This window comes from Stegodyphus dumicola, chromosome 1 (genome assembly GCF_044657685.1).
Source record: "Stegodyphus dumicola isolate Sdum_Otavi_A_Nest chromosome 1, ASM4465768v1".
In the NCBI taxonomy this organism is placed as follows: Eukaryota; Metazoa; Arthropoda; class Arachnida; order Araneae; family Eresidae; genus Stegodyphus; species Stegodyphus dumicola.
In genome coordinates this window covers 284,994,586-285,008,251 of record NC_140768.1, presented here as the reverse complement: position 1 = coordinate 285,008,251, position 13,666 = coordinate 284,994,586, and the positions used below count along the sequence as shown (strand labels likewise).

Below are 13,666 nucleotides of genomic sequence, written 5' to 3'. Positions count from 1 at the left end.
CAGCTTCTAAGAAAAAAGCAAAGAAATATTTCGAAATATGAATTTTAAGTAATCTAATGATTTGGTTAGGTTTCTAGAGAATTTCAATCTATAAAATATTCGTATGCCACCAAGCACATAGGAAATGCCAAACGAGTGAAAACTAGCCAAAAATGGGTTTAAAGATCCCTTTTGACGCATGCGTAAGATTCGGAACATGTGCAATGTTTTAACGCTAAGGGATTAAATTTGATCATGTGATGAAAAAGTCGATGACGATTATGTATATTTTTAGTAATCAAAGTCTATTTCACAAATTAGATAGAAAACTTCTGTAACAACACAACTTTTCTATATTTATTATTTTATATAAGTATAAATAAATTATCAAGTTTACAAGTCAAATTTCAGATATTCACATTGATGGGATTTTTTTTTTCTTTTTATTTCAACTCCACTCTGCGGTTTTGTATGTTTGGTATCTAAGGTGTAGTTGTTATGAAGATTTTTGATGTCTGACTGATATTTTAAGAATTATTTAAAATTTTATATTCGTATTTAGCCAAATAGTAATATGGCGGTAAGATAGAATGCTTTTATGATCATTTATCTGTGACAGCTGATCTTTCAAATATTATGTATCTTTTTGTTCTGTATTTGTTCGGTAATTTGTCGTACCTGGCTTTGTATGAAACTTTCTTTTAATAATAATACTGTTTCCTTCGGGAAATTTCTTTACTTGCCAGTGAATGGACTATATAATGGCTATATGATGTTAACGCAGTAATATATTAGACATCTAGACTATAATAAAGTAGACGGTGTGTATGGTGCATTTAATTATTCAAGAATTCAAACAAAGCTCAAGAGCTGGGAATGTTTGGTACAATTCAGCCGATTTTTAGCGTTTGCGATATTCTTAATAAGTTACTAATTACTTAATAAGTTATGAAATTAATTCACAAGGAATGTCATTTTTTTTCATGCCTACGTTCAGAAACTGAATAATAATTGATAAGGACATATGATGATTACATATTTAGTGCACTTTCAAAATGCCAGATTTGAACATAAATTCATATAAAAAGCACTTGGTAGGTTTTGCTGAATTTAAAATTATCTTTGGAAGATAATTTGTTGTAGATGCAAATCACATCTGCAGTTTGTTTTACAGAAACATTAGATATACATATTGCTCCTGTCATCGATGATCTCACCTAATCAAAAATTGAAACACTGGTATTATACATCTATCATTTAATTTTCATAAATATATTTCATGTGTATATGTGAATTGCTCAAATTAATAAAAAAATATTGATGTAAATATTTACAAGCGTGTAGTTGTCAGTATACTATATGTTGGGTTTTTGCAGAATAGTTGATGAATTTCCTTTAAGGGTTACCATATAAAAATATGTTAAATATTAAAGCAATACAGCTTGCTAATATTTAATGATGTTTTCATTAAATATTAACAATGGTATCTTGAATCATAACTGGTTCAAAAGAAAAGTGAAACTAGTATAATTTACAAAATGATCTTGTTTCTTCTTGCTATTATGCATACACAAAGATAAAATGAATAAAATTCAAACTTTTTTCACACGGTACAGAACTTTAAAAAATAAAACTGAATTTCTTTTCAAGCAATAATATTTATCATGATATGGATCATTGTGTTAATAGAAATTGTGGTACTTTTCTGTTATGAGGACCAGGTTTATAAATGTATGCATGCATAACACACACACAAATGTATAATATATACCAAACATGGCCAAACTGCAGCTCTCCGACACCTTAACTGTGGCTTGCGAGTTACTTACGATCTTTTGCCATCTGAAATGCGATATGTTATGAATAAACATGGTTTAATTTTTTGATACAAATGGAATTTGAAATATCAATCATGCAATGCCACATTTCTTTATTAATTGCTTAGTGAATTTCTGATATTGTGTACGTAGAAATTTAATAGATTTTAAACTGACCACTGCTGGCTTATCATCAAAGCAATAAATATGTAAAATTACAAATAATTACATTATGCTACTTTTTGAATAGGTAATGGTAATCAGAATACACTAATTCGAAGTTAATCTAAAACTCAGTGCTAATATTGTTTCTCTCAAGTTAATTTTACTTCAGGCAATATTCCTGTGTGATCCCATTGTTCGTAACAATTGTGATCCACGTGGAAGACCTGCTGTTCGTTGTAGGGTACGACATTCATTCAGTCCTTGAATGACATGAGTAGCTGCTGAAGAAACCTTGCAATCCATATAGAGCTCTTTTAATCTGCAGAAAAATTTACGGGGATTTTTTTTTGGGGGGGGTGGAGTGAACCTTCAGCCTTTTACTTGGTTAGGAGACTTATCTCAATTTACTGCGGAACTCCTTCAAAATTAATATCCTATCACCAAGCAAGTCCGGCATTTTTATGCAATTGCTTCACATATTTCGCAACTATTCACAATAATACTCTTAATGAATACTGTTTCCACATGAAACTATCTTTCGTAATAATTCCTTGGTAATCCTAGGCAGAGATCAAAATTCATTGCACCAATGATTGTGTATGCTGAAATATTCGGAGTCGTGGAAAGAATCACTGGTTTGACAACAATTTAAATTTCAGTCAAAATGGTTAATTCTCATTTTATCAAATATTGTTACTCTAGATAGAGAGATTTCACCTTAATAATCAGATCTTCATATCAGTAATGTTGCATCAAGTAACGAGGGATCAACAGATCACAAATATCTCTCTTCTTTAAAGTTTCTGTCAAAAATCGGCATACTGATATTGGTGAAATCTTTTTAGCACATGATATTATTTTCTCCTATTTTTCGATTTCTTGTTTAATGGGATTCTTCTTTTCTACTTTGAACTAGGTTAGAGTCGCCAGTAAATATCTCAGTAGGTTAGAGCTATTTTGCTGCCCAGCATATCTAAAATTTTTCACCCCTTAGTACAGTCACTCTGCAGCTGCACCAGTTGGCCTGGCCCTGATGCCAGCATTACCTTTCTTTTAATCTGTTGATATTTTTTGTCTTCCTAATTTTCGGTCATCATGTACATCTGACATGTCCTTCATGAAAGCTTAATAGCCAAACAAAACGTTGTACAACGATCCACTGCTTGATCACTACAAGTTTCAGGCAATAATGTGAAATTTTGTTCCAGTAAAAGTTTATTCTTTATTAGTCTGATCTTTTATTTTCTAAAGTATCCTCTGCCTACAGACTCAATTTCAAACTCACTCCTTCAAACTTTTTCATTTGAGATTTATTTTCCATACACAGGTTAGGTAACCCAATGGAAAGTTGTTCTATGTAACTGTTAGGCTAATAACAAATTATTTTAAACTTTCTGAGTTATTTTACATAGAAATTCAAGACAAGATGGAAAGTCATTTCACTGCCTTTATGGGTGCAGCAGTTAGAATATGGTGGATCCGTTCACCTATTTGGCAAGAGCTTTGGAACTAAACTATTGTGCAGAAGTCTGCCGTGTTACAAAAAGTCTCCACAACAAACATTTGTGCATGCCCATGGAAATATGAAGAGTTATGCATTCAATATTTTATCTGCATTTGCAAAATAAATTCATTATAGTAGTGACAGGTATGGTTTCTTTTTGTAACATTAGTTTTGATTTGCCATGTATTTGAAAAACAGCTCAAAATTAAACAGCTAGATTGAAGATTTTGGCTGGTAGACGAATGGAATATGTGCTCAACAGAGTGTTTTTATAGCCCAGCATGAACTACTATATTTATTAGCAATAGGTTATGTACGTCCAGAATTATCGTAACTATTCAAGAGGTGGTTTCAAAAATTTTCAATGATGTGCATGAACTTCGTTATCTATGACCAAAATTATAGGCATGATTCGGGAGATAGTTTCGATAATTTTCAATGATGCACAGTGTAGTGATTACAAAAAAATTCTGGCAGATTCCATTGGATGCTGTGTCGAAATATTGTATCAATCAGGGCCATCATAAGAGATACTGATTATTCAAATACCACTGAAATTGCAATCATATTCCTTTTTTGGTGAGTAAAATAGTTATTCTAAAGTTTTTGGGGAAAATGTTTAATGATTTCTTAGGTTAGGATCCAAAGATTCGAATAATCTCAGTATGTTGGTCATTATGTTAATTGCGTGGAGAAACAAAATTACTTTTTAAGCAAAAGCCTAAACAAAAAAACTCTCAGTTACCATTACAAGAGTTACAAAATTTTATTTTCTTGGGACTTATCTGAACACAAAACAGTAAACATAAGATGTATTTATTTACATGTAATCATGTTAATCACATATTCATTAATTTACTTCAAAAGCTTCTTTACATTCAAAACCTGTCTCATTATTTTTGAAATGATATAAATTTGGACTTCGGCTCTCGAACATTCATAAAAATCTATCGTGTGGCTCCCATTGTCTTAAAGTTTGGCCATCCTTGATATATACAATATACATACAGGCATATATTTCTGAATCTGGTCTCGATAATAGAAAAGTATCGAAATTACAAGATATGCCATACTTAAAAAAAATTAAGAATTTATTTTAAGAATTTTGTACAATCTGTTTTTAAATGTAAGAAATGCAAATTAAAATTTATTCACTTTCCAAAATCTTATGCTGCACAAGATTGTGATAATCACCAGTTTTTAAAATTCCTCATTTAAAATGTTGCACTACTATCTGTGTAAAACATAGATATTACATTACCACTATCTATATAAAACAATAGTTTTAGTACTCCGAAAATAAAAAGTAATGTATGAATTGTAGTAAATTTTTCACAAGGATTTTTAAAAAATGTTCTTAAGAAATGGCATGTGAGTGTTATTGTTATTATTATATATTGTGTTGTTTAATTTTACATTCATATTTCACGAGCTTGGTGAAATTATAGCTGAGATCTTGGCGCAAATCTAAAATCAATCATGGTTTGGGACTGCAATAAAAAAAGAAGTACCTTACTTTTACACATATTGTTTAAATTATATTTTTTATACATAGAGAGTTCTCATTTTTATAATTTAATTAAAAAGTAAAAATGAGATTAAGTGCAAGTCAGAGTTGTAGCTAGAGTTTTCAGGGGAGCAACTGAAGATTTCATGCCGCCTCCTGTTTCCAAAGAACGAAAAACGTTTAATTCTAAAATTTCATATTGTCAGTTTGGCATCCCCTGGATACTGCATCCGAGGACAGATGTCCCCCTCATGTTATGCCATTGTATGCTAATGAAGCAGAAAACTATCAGGGCATAGTATATCCTGATTCCATACTTTTATATACAAATCGAAAGCATTTTTTTTTTTGTGATATATATCTAAATTCTAAACAAACAACCATAACTGCATGTTTTACATTCTTTGAATAAAATAGTAAATCATATTTGTAACATTAAGATAAACAGTGACAGTGGATTGAAATTTGAAAAAATACATTTATTTATTTATTAATGTATATATTTTTAAACATTCTTGATTAGTTCAGCTTATTAAACTTGAAAGTTTCTAGCTATTCACTTAAATGGACAAATATTGATCTCTCTTGAGTATTATGAGTTCCGTAATTGATAGCTCATACATTTGCTCTAATCATCTCTAATTCATCAGATATAAATGCTGGTAAAGTAACTGCAGGGTTGATGAGACAGTGTGAAAATAGCAGCTTTAATTGCTGATTTTGTAAATAAATTTAGTTTTAATTGGTGTGCTTGGTGACATAGTACTTTGCCTGGTGAGTCTTGTCAGGGTCGGATGGATAAACAGAGAGTACTATTTTTTTAAATATTCATGTAATCTTCTCTAAATTTTAAAATGGATTTGTCCATGAATCCATTTTAAACATGGATTAACAAAATTAAAATTAGTAAAGCAAAACATGTCCCATTGTTTTTGCTTTACTAATTAATTTGCTTGTGAAATTTGGGTCTTGGCCTGTGATTGATGAAACAAGTAAACAACTTCTGAAAATGGGAATATCTAATGCTCATGATACTACTGGAGATCATTGCACATGGGAAGAGAGAACAAATGGTGACAATGACAATGGTTACAATGATAATGACTTGCAAGCTGTAGCAGACAAACAGATAGCAGCATTAAATAATTAGAGGTCTAGAGATTTGCAGTGAACTTCATTAAAGCAGATGAGATTCACAAAACAGGGAAGTGGAAAAGAAAATATCTTATCAGATATTGGTAATGTTAACATTATGATGTATTTTTGTTGAAATGCAGGTTTCTTTTAAATAAGTATTGTGGTAGTTACTGATAATTTATTCATGAATACTTTTCATTAGTTATGCTCCTGCTGTAACTGTAGCCTTCAGAAATTAAGTTATTCACATACTTGTCCCACCTCAATTTTAATAGGATAAAATTAGTGAAAAAAAAGGGGGGATATGTGAGTAAATATAGCAGATAGAAATATGTATTTTAAAGTTCTATTTGTATAGATTGAATACTTACATGTAATAATGAAATTTAATAATCCTTCCTGAAGCATATTAGCATTTTTATACTGAACTTTGTAACTTTATTTCGATATATTTTTTATTTTATCTTGTGTATATATGATAATTTTTCAAAATAAACATCAGTAAAGCAAAAGGGATGAAATTTAACAATCACAGTGTTTTATTGTATTTTCTTATTTTGCCCTTAATATTTCAGAATCAAAGTTCTAATTATTATGTTTTTCAGTCTGAAGTAGATGAGACCATCAAAAGAATTCAATCACATAAAGGTGTTCTAGGAATCATCATATTGAATGCTGATGGTGACTATGATTATTATTATAATACTTGCACACAACCATGTTAAAAAATGAATCTTGCTTCTGTTCTTCAGTATTATGTTTTCAAGTGTAAAATAATAGCTTATATAAAGATATTTTTTAAAACACAAAATATATTTAATTACTTGTTAATATAATCCAGGTTATCTATTTTTTAAATAATTAAAAATGTTAGTTAAAATTTATATTTTGTTATTGTCTACATTATTTTATAGTACTGTCATTTTAAATCCTTTTTTATATATTTTAACAAGAATGGAACAAATTTTTTTCATATTGTATTTTAATCATGTTTTCTCAAATTAGGCATCCCAATTAAATCAACAATGGATAATAATACCACTATAGAATATGCTGGTTTAATTACACATCTGGTAGACAAGGCTCGTCGAACTGTTAAAGAATTGGACAACACTAATGAGCTGACATTTTTAAGAGTTCGATCAAAGAAAAATGAGATACTTATAGCACCAGGTAAAAAATTATATTTCTCACATTCTTTTTCACGATTTTAATAAAATAGTAATAACATGTTTCATATGACAGATTGTTCCAATGTGTTTATAGGATGAAATACTTAGTTATAGTACTTAATTAGTTTATTACCTCACATATAATCTTCATGTTTGAGAAGTTGTTCTTAGGGACTGTAGTTAAAGCTGCAAATACTGATAGTTCATATTCCAGTATTTTCAGCTGATAAATAGGCAGAATGTATGAGGGTTTTTTTTATAGTTTTTTCTCACATTTAAATTAAATATAAGGAATTTTCCATAGAGAGTCCTCCATATAAGTCTGCTTTGTAAGCAGAAGGTTCTTAATTGTAATAAATAATTTACCAGTTACTTGCAATGGAAAGTTTACAAATGTTTTGATTCAAAGAATTCCCAGAAAATGCTTGTAGTTCAGTTTTGTTTGAGAGGTAAAGAAAATTATTATGTAATCATCTTTGAAATAACATCTGTCAAAGCAGAAACATTTGCTCTAGTGCTGCGAAGTTTTTGTAGAATTTTTTTTTAAAGATAAGTCATGGAATGACTGTTACATTCGTTTGGATAGTTTAGACTGTTTGAAAATGTTAACCCCATAAAACATTCATGATAAAAGAAAAACTGAGATCAAAAGGTGAGAGATCTGACAAAAAAGGTGATTGTGGCATGACAGAAATATATTTCTGATCAGAGGAACACAGGTTTCTTTGGTCAGAATATGACACTGCACAGCACCAAAGGATGCTTTAATTACATTTCTTCTACAACAAGATGCACTCTTTCAGCCATTTTCAAGTTTTGTGCTTTTGGCATGATTCTTTCCTTGATCTTTTTGAATGTAAGATTGGTAAATTTAAAAATCAAAGCTTAATTGAAAATGGTGTCTTGAATTAAATTTTTAGACTTAATTTTTGCATTTTGTGCATGTGTTTATATTCTTTACTGTAGTCACTTAAAATGGTATTATTCTAAGAAATTAAATTTAAATGAGGTTATTTACCCGAGAACCAAGATGTAATTCTCTTTCAGGTAAGTCATAGATTGGTCTTTTCTCTGCTTCAGTAATTTAACCATTGTTTAATTAACTTAAGTGTGCATTTCCCACATTGACTACTGATGATTGATTGATTGGTCTTCATTGTTTTATGTTTCACATTGTTATAGTTGGCAATATATAAATAAAGGGTAAAGGCAGTAGATAGTATGTTAGCAGACCAGAAACAAGCTCGAAGAAAGAGCACATCTTAGAAAAAAATTATAGGATAAGAATGGTGAAGCTATGGTTTCTGTTTTATTTCTATTGGTTGATTAAGGTTTTGGCTTGCAATTTTAATATTATTAGTGGCTTAAAGACATTTTGTGATTTGCAACTAAATATGGCATGAGCATCATACAGGAATTAATTTTGAAATGAAATATCAGAGAAAGATTTATTATAAGAATGTTACTATTTTTAGGATAGAAACAGAAAATAACCAAATCAAAAAGGAAGACTTAGGAGTCTATTGCAAATTAAAATTTTATCTTACTCTTATGCCTAATTATTTTAACAGTCACAGTAAGGATTTATGAAATATTGATGGTAATTTATAATGACAGGATCGATAAAGAATTCATTCAAAATAAATATTTTCTCTATTTTTTTAAACTCTTTATTGGATGTAATAGCTAAATTATTTGTGTTGAAAGACAGTTCTATTTCAATGCATAAAATGATGCTAAAGATTACATACAGCTTAATCTTGGTTCAGTTACAGTTATCAAATTTTCTTTTTTTAGTTTATGAATTATAGTACTTTAAAGCCAATATACATACTTAGTTAGAACTTCATATCAAATTTGCTGTTGAAAAGTATCTGTTGTTAACTTTATGGTACTTTAGCAGAAAATATAATTCTGTTATTATCAGCAGTTCAAATTTAAAGTATTTTGATGCAGTTAAGTATATATTTCTAGTTCTACATTAATATCAAATTTTACAAATTTGTCTTTTTTTGTAATATTTATATTTTGTAATATTTTATAATATTAGAACTATATTATTTCTTGTATTAAAAGCATAAAAAAAAGGGAAAAGCTATTAGTACCATATAAAAAAATTTAAACTTTTAAACTATTTCTTCTGAAAATGTCATTTTAATTAATAATCAAATTACAAAGTGCATATTAAGCTTTACTTATTAGTTAAACACTTGAGATTTAAAAAAAAATTAAATACTGCCATCACATTTTACTCTGCTTAATGAACCCCAAAGATTTTTTTAAATTAATGATTGCTGACTTCAAAATTTATTGTTTGTATCTACGTAGGTTGGGGCAAAAGTCATGGCAACTATTTTTTTTTTTCTTGAAGATACCAGTCCGGATAGAAAATGTGACATATGCAGACGAAAAGACAAGGTCTTAACTACATGTGTGGATAATGAATAGCACTGAAATATCGTAACACACGAATTTATTACAGTAGTATACAGGGCAATATAGCCTTCACCATGCAAAAGAATGATAACACAATATACATAAAGTTGACATGACAAACCTGGGCCTAAAGACCTTCAATGTAGTCCCTTGCTACTGTCACCACACGCTGCCAATGATGTAGGAGGCGCTGAATACCATCAGCCTCAGCATTTGCCGCACCACGTGTGAATCGGGTCATCTGTTGGCGCACAGCATTAGCAATGTCTTCTTGTGTTGCAAAATCTTGGGAATGAGATCAAAGTCACAGGGAAAATGGTCAGGAGAGTATGGTGGGTGCTCCAAGTCTTCCCATCCCCAACGTCGGAGTAGCTGCCGTACACACTCTGCTTTATGTGGTCTTGCATTGTCGTGCAGAATTATTGCACTGTCCACAAGATCCAGACGTTTATCCCGAACGCCACGTCGTACCTGTTGCACCAGGAAATCCCTGTAGTACTGTGTGGTCACTGTTCTGCCATGAAAAACAAAGTGGCAAACAATGACACCCCTGACGTCATACGCGACGATCACCATCAATTTGACTGGGGAAGGATTCTGATGCTAGCTGATTACGCAATATCCTGTGAACGGTGCATTTCTTGATGCAACTTGCACTCTCTAACTCCAGTAATGTCCATCGTCTGTCTTCATCCATGAGGTGCTTGATGACGGCACGTGCCAAGTTGGTCCGCACACTCACTGGTCGTCCCGAACTTTGCTCATCACTGGTTGACACACGTCCTTGCCAAAACTTTCCTACCCACCGTGCTACTGTACGATATGGTAGGGCATTATTTCCAAGGGCTTCTACTAATTCACTGTGACATTCCTTGGAAAATAGCTATTTTGATGTAAGCGCGCTGCTCAACATGGGTTACTTCCATCTCGCACGGCACTCACCAACTGACTGATTTCAGAGCTCTCGCTACCACAGAGCCAGCTATCACAGAGCCATCTGTTGTTCTGCATACACACTATGCCTGCAGAACTTCCACACAAAACATATACGTTTTGTGATCCGTTCACATATCGACAATAAAAAAATAGTTGCCATGACTTTTGCTCCAACCCTCGTATTTTGGTTGTATTATTAATTCATGTATATAATACCAAATATAAAATAGTTAGAAATAAGTGCATATATGCTTTTAATTGACTTTTCATTTACATTATAATTATACATATAGTATTCTAAACTGGTAAAGGTGATCTTTTTACCATTTATTCTTTTAATTTATTCCATTATTTTATAAACTTGAGATGTAAAATTAATTTAATTCTGCTTTTTAGATAAAGAATATCTGTTGATTGTTGTCCAGAATCCCAATGAGTAACATTTCATGGACAGTTACAAGCGTGAATACTTTTTTGACACTACACATTGTTATTTTTTTGTTACATTTAACTGCACAGAAAGCACTATTTCATGCAGTCTTTTATTTATGAAGTTGAAATAATTTAAAATGTGACATATATTTCAAAATTAGAAATAATAACTTATGTTAATATGTTTTGTAGAAATGTGTTGTTGATATTTAAGGTTTTCTATATATATTGTTATCCAAGTTTATCTTTGTTTTGATAATTTTTTATGTCATTATTTATAATTTAATTAAATGCTGAAATGAAAAGGAATTTAAAAACTAACTCTGTTAACATAAAAGAGTGTAAACCATTTAGATACTATAAAGAGACTTAACAGAATTTGTGAGAAAGGAAACTTTTGCAGTGTGCATTTACAGAAGAGTGAATCTTTTACAGTATGCTGTCCAACAGTGATGGTGATTTGTAATAAAGTAAAGAAAAGATGTAACAATATTAGTTATTTAAAAGGGTGATAACAATACCAGTTATATAAATATATATTATACTGGTAAAGTATATAAAGTATATTTTACATTCATCAATATTAGTCATATTTAGGTATTAAAAATGTCCAGTACTTCATTTAATCAGAAGTATGTAAGATACATGGCAAAAAAATGAATACTTAAAAAATATTTACAATCAGAAAATGTGTCATGGCATAGGATTACATACTATTATGCAATAACAATACAATAAGAAAAATATTAAAAAAAACTGAAAAATTTTAGTTTGCACTTCAAAGGTTTAAAAAAATATGATAACTAAATTAAAAATTACAATTATGCAACGTTTGAGAGATTTTTAGACTCATATTTTTTAAGTTTGCTCTCAAGGCTTCATTATATGCAGATTCCAGCCTCCTAAAATAATTTAAACTGAGTGATTTTAATTAGTCTACTATCTAATTTAAGAATTAATTCTCCAGAAATTCAAGATATAGAGTATAAAGTTGTATATTTAAAAATTAGGTTAATCTAAGTATTTAAAGATGACAGAGCACATGAGGGCAATCTGTCTAAGGAGAAGAATGCTTTCGCAAAGGACCTATAAAAATTATTTTATCGACTCATAATACTTTAAAACAATTAATTATATTTTAGAAACAATCAAATTAACACTGCTAGAAAACAGATTTATAATAAAAGATAGAAGTTTAAGAAGTTCTGACTCGCAGAAACATTTTCTCACATGTGCTATTTGCTATCATTATTATAAAAGGTTATTCCATATTTAATGAGTTGTCAATGTATCATAACATCTAAATTATATTTATATGGAACTGCAAAGTGTATGCATTTCAAGCTGAACATAATTTGCTTCACTTCAGTCATTTCTCGCCTTCCCTTCCCCCCTTTAAACAGTAATTCAGTATCACACACACACACACACACACACACACACACACACACACACACACACACAAAAAAAAAAAAAAAAAAAAAAAAAAAAAAAAAAAAATTACAAAAATGGATAAATATGAGATATTAAAAATATTGCATGTTTATTTCAGTAATGCAAAAATTTACCCATCTTTGTGCAGTTGTTAAAAAAATTCTTTATTTGTAACAGATCTGTCATGATATCTTGTTTTACATCAATACTCCCAAAATTGTAATTATTGCCATTTGCAATTTCTTTATGCTGTTATATTCGGACTGATTATAAAAAAGAAAATAAAAGAGGGTTAATACTTAACATAGCTATTTATCCAAAAATATACAGTTACATCATTTCAGGTTTTGTTTTGATATTATATCAGATGTTTATTTCATTTAAAATATTGCATTATATCTAAATAGTAGTTCATTGAAGCAGAAATAAATGTTAGACAAACAAAGTAAAATAAACATTACAGATTGTAAATAAATAATATTTACAAATTTACACGTCAAAATACAAAGTATTACATTGCAACTTTTAATCGTTTTACTTCTGCTGCATCATGTACTTTTTCTACATTTTTGTAGTCTTGTATTAGTAATATCAGATCATTAAGAGAAGCTTTGAATATATCTTTTTCCATGCATTCAACTTCAAGGAAATGATGTAAATGAGCCTAAAAAATTCAAGACATTTATAATTATTTTAAGAAAGCTACATATTTGTGTTAATGTTTTAAAGGGTATACTTCTTCGTTTCTATTATATGCCCATTTGAATAACTGTATTAGGTTAGTAGAAAATGGTTGGCAAAATGGCTCACAATTTTAAGAACTACCTCAAGCTTTAAAATACAAATGCTAGGAACAAAGGCTTCTTATGTTTGACAGTGGCATCATTGATCATCTGTGGTTTGTTAAATGATATTTCACATTAGAACACATCTATAACATTTCTTAGTAAACCATAGATAATGGAAGACTGTGGTTTATTTACAGAAGACAATGTATTTAGTGTTGCATTAACTGAAAGTTATGGAAATGATGAAGGATTATAAGGCAAAATAATAATAAAAAAGCTTAAATCTTTCATGCAAATTGATTCCAAATTTTTAATTGCAAGTTTATGCAAGATTTTTTTTAAATCTGGATATCTGTTAA

General features: G+C 29.9%; 2 protein-coding genes across 6 annotated transcripts in view; one reads left to right on the top strand and one right to left on the bottom strand.

Annotated features, from left to right (window-relative positions):
- Positions 1 to 401: 401 nt before the first annotated feature.
- LOC118183364 (dynein light chain roadblock-type 2-like) lies at positions 402 to 12,531 on the top strand. The gene is made up of 4 exons (XM_035352876.2): positions 402 to 559; positions 6,715 to 6,790; positions 7,115 to 7,282; positions 11,050 to 12,531. Exons 1-4 carry the CDS (start codon positions 554 to 556, stop codon positions 11,091 to 11,093), a joined length of 294 nt encoding a protein of 97 aa, XP_035208767.1. The 5' UTR covers positions 402 to 553; the 3' UTR covers positions 11,094 to 12,531.
- The window catches only part of LOC118183363 (tubulin epsilon chain-like), a 47,183-nt gene continuing 43,125 nt past the window's right edge, over positions 9,609 to 13,666 (bottom strand). For all 5 annotated transcript variants that reach the window (XM_035352875.2, XM_035352872.2, XM_035352871.2 and 2 more), the window contains exon 13: positions 9,609 to 13,183. In XM_035352875.2, coding sequence (XP_035208766.1) covers positions 13,031 to 13,183 — 153 coding nt within the window. In that variant the 3' untranslated portion in view covers positions 9,609 to 13,030. The remainder of the gene's footprint in view (positions 13,184 to 13,666) is intronic.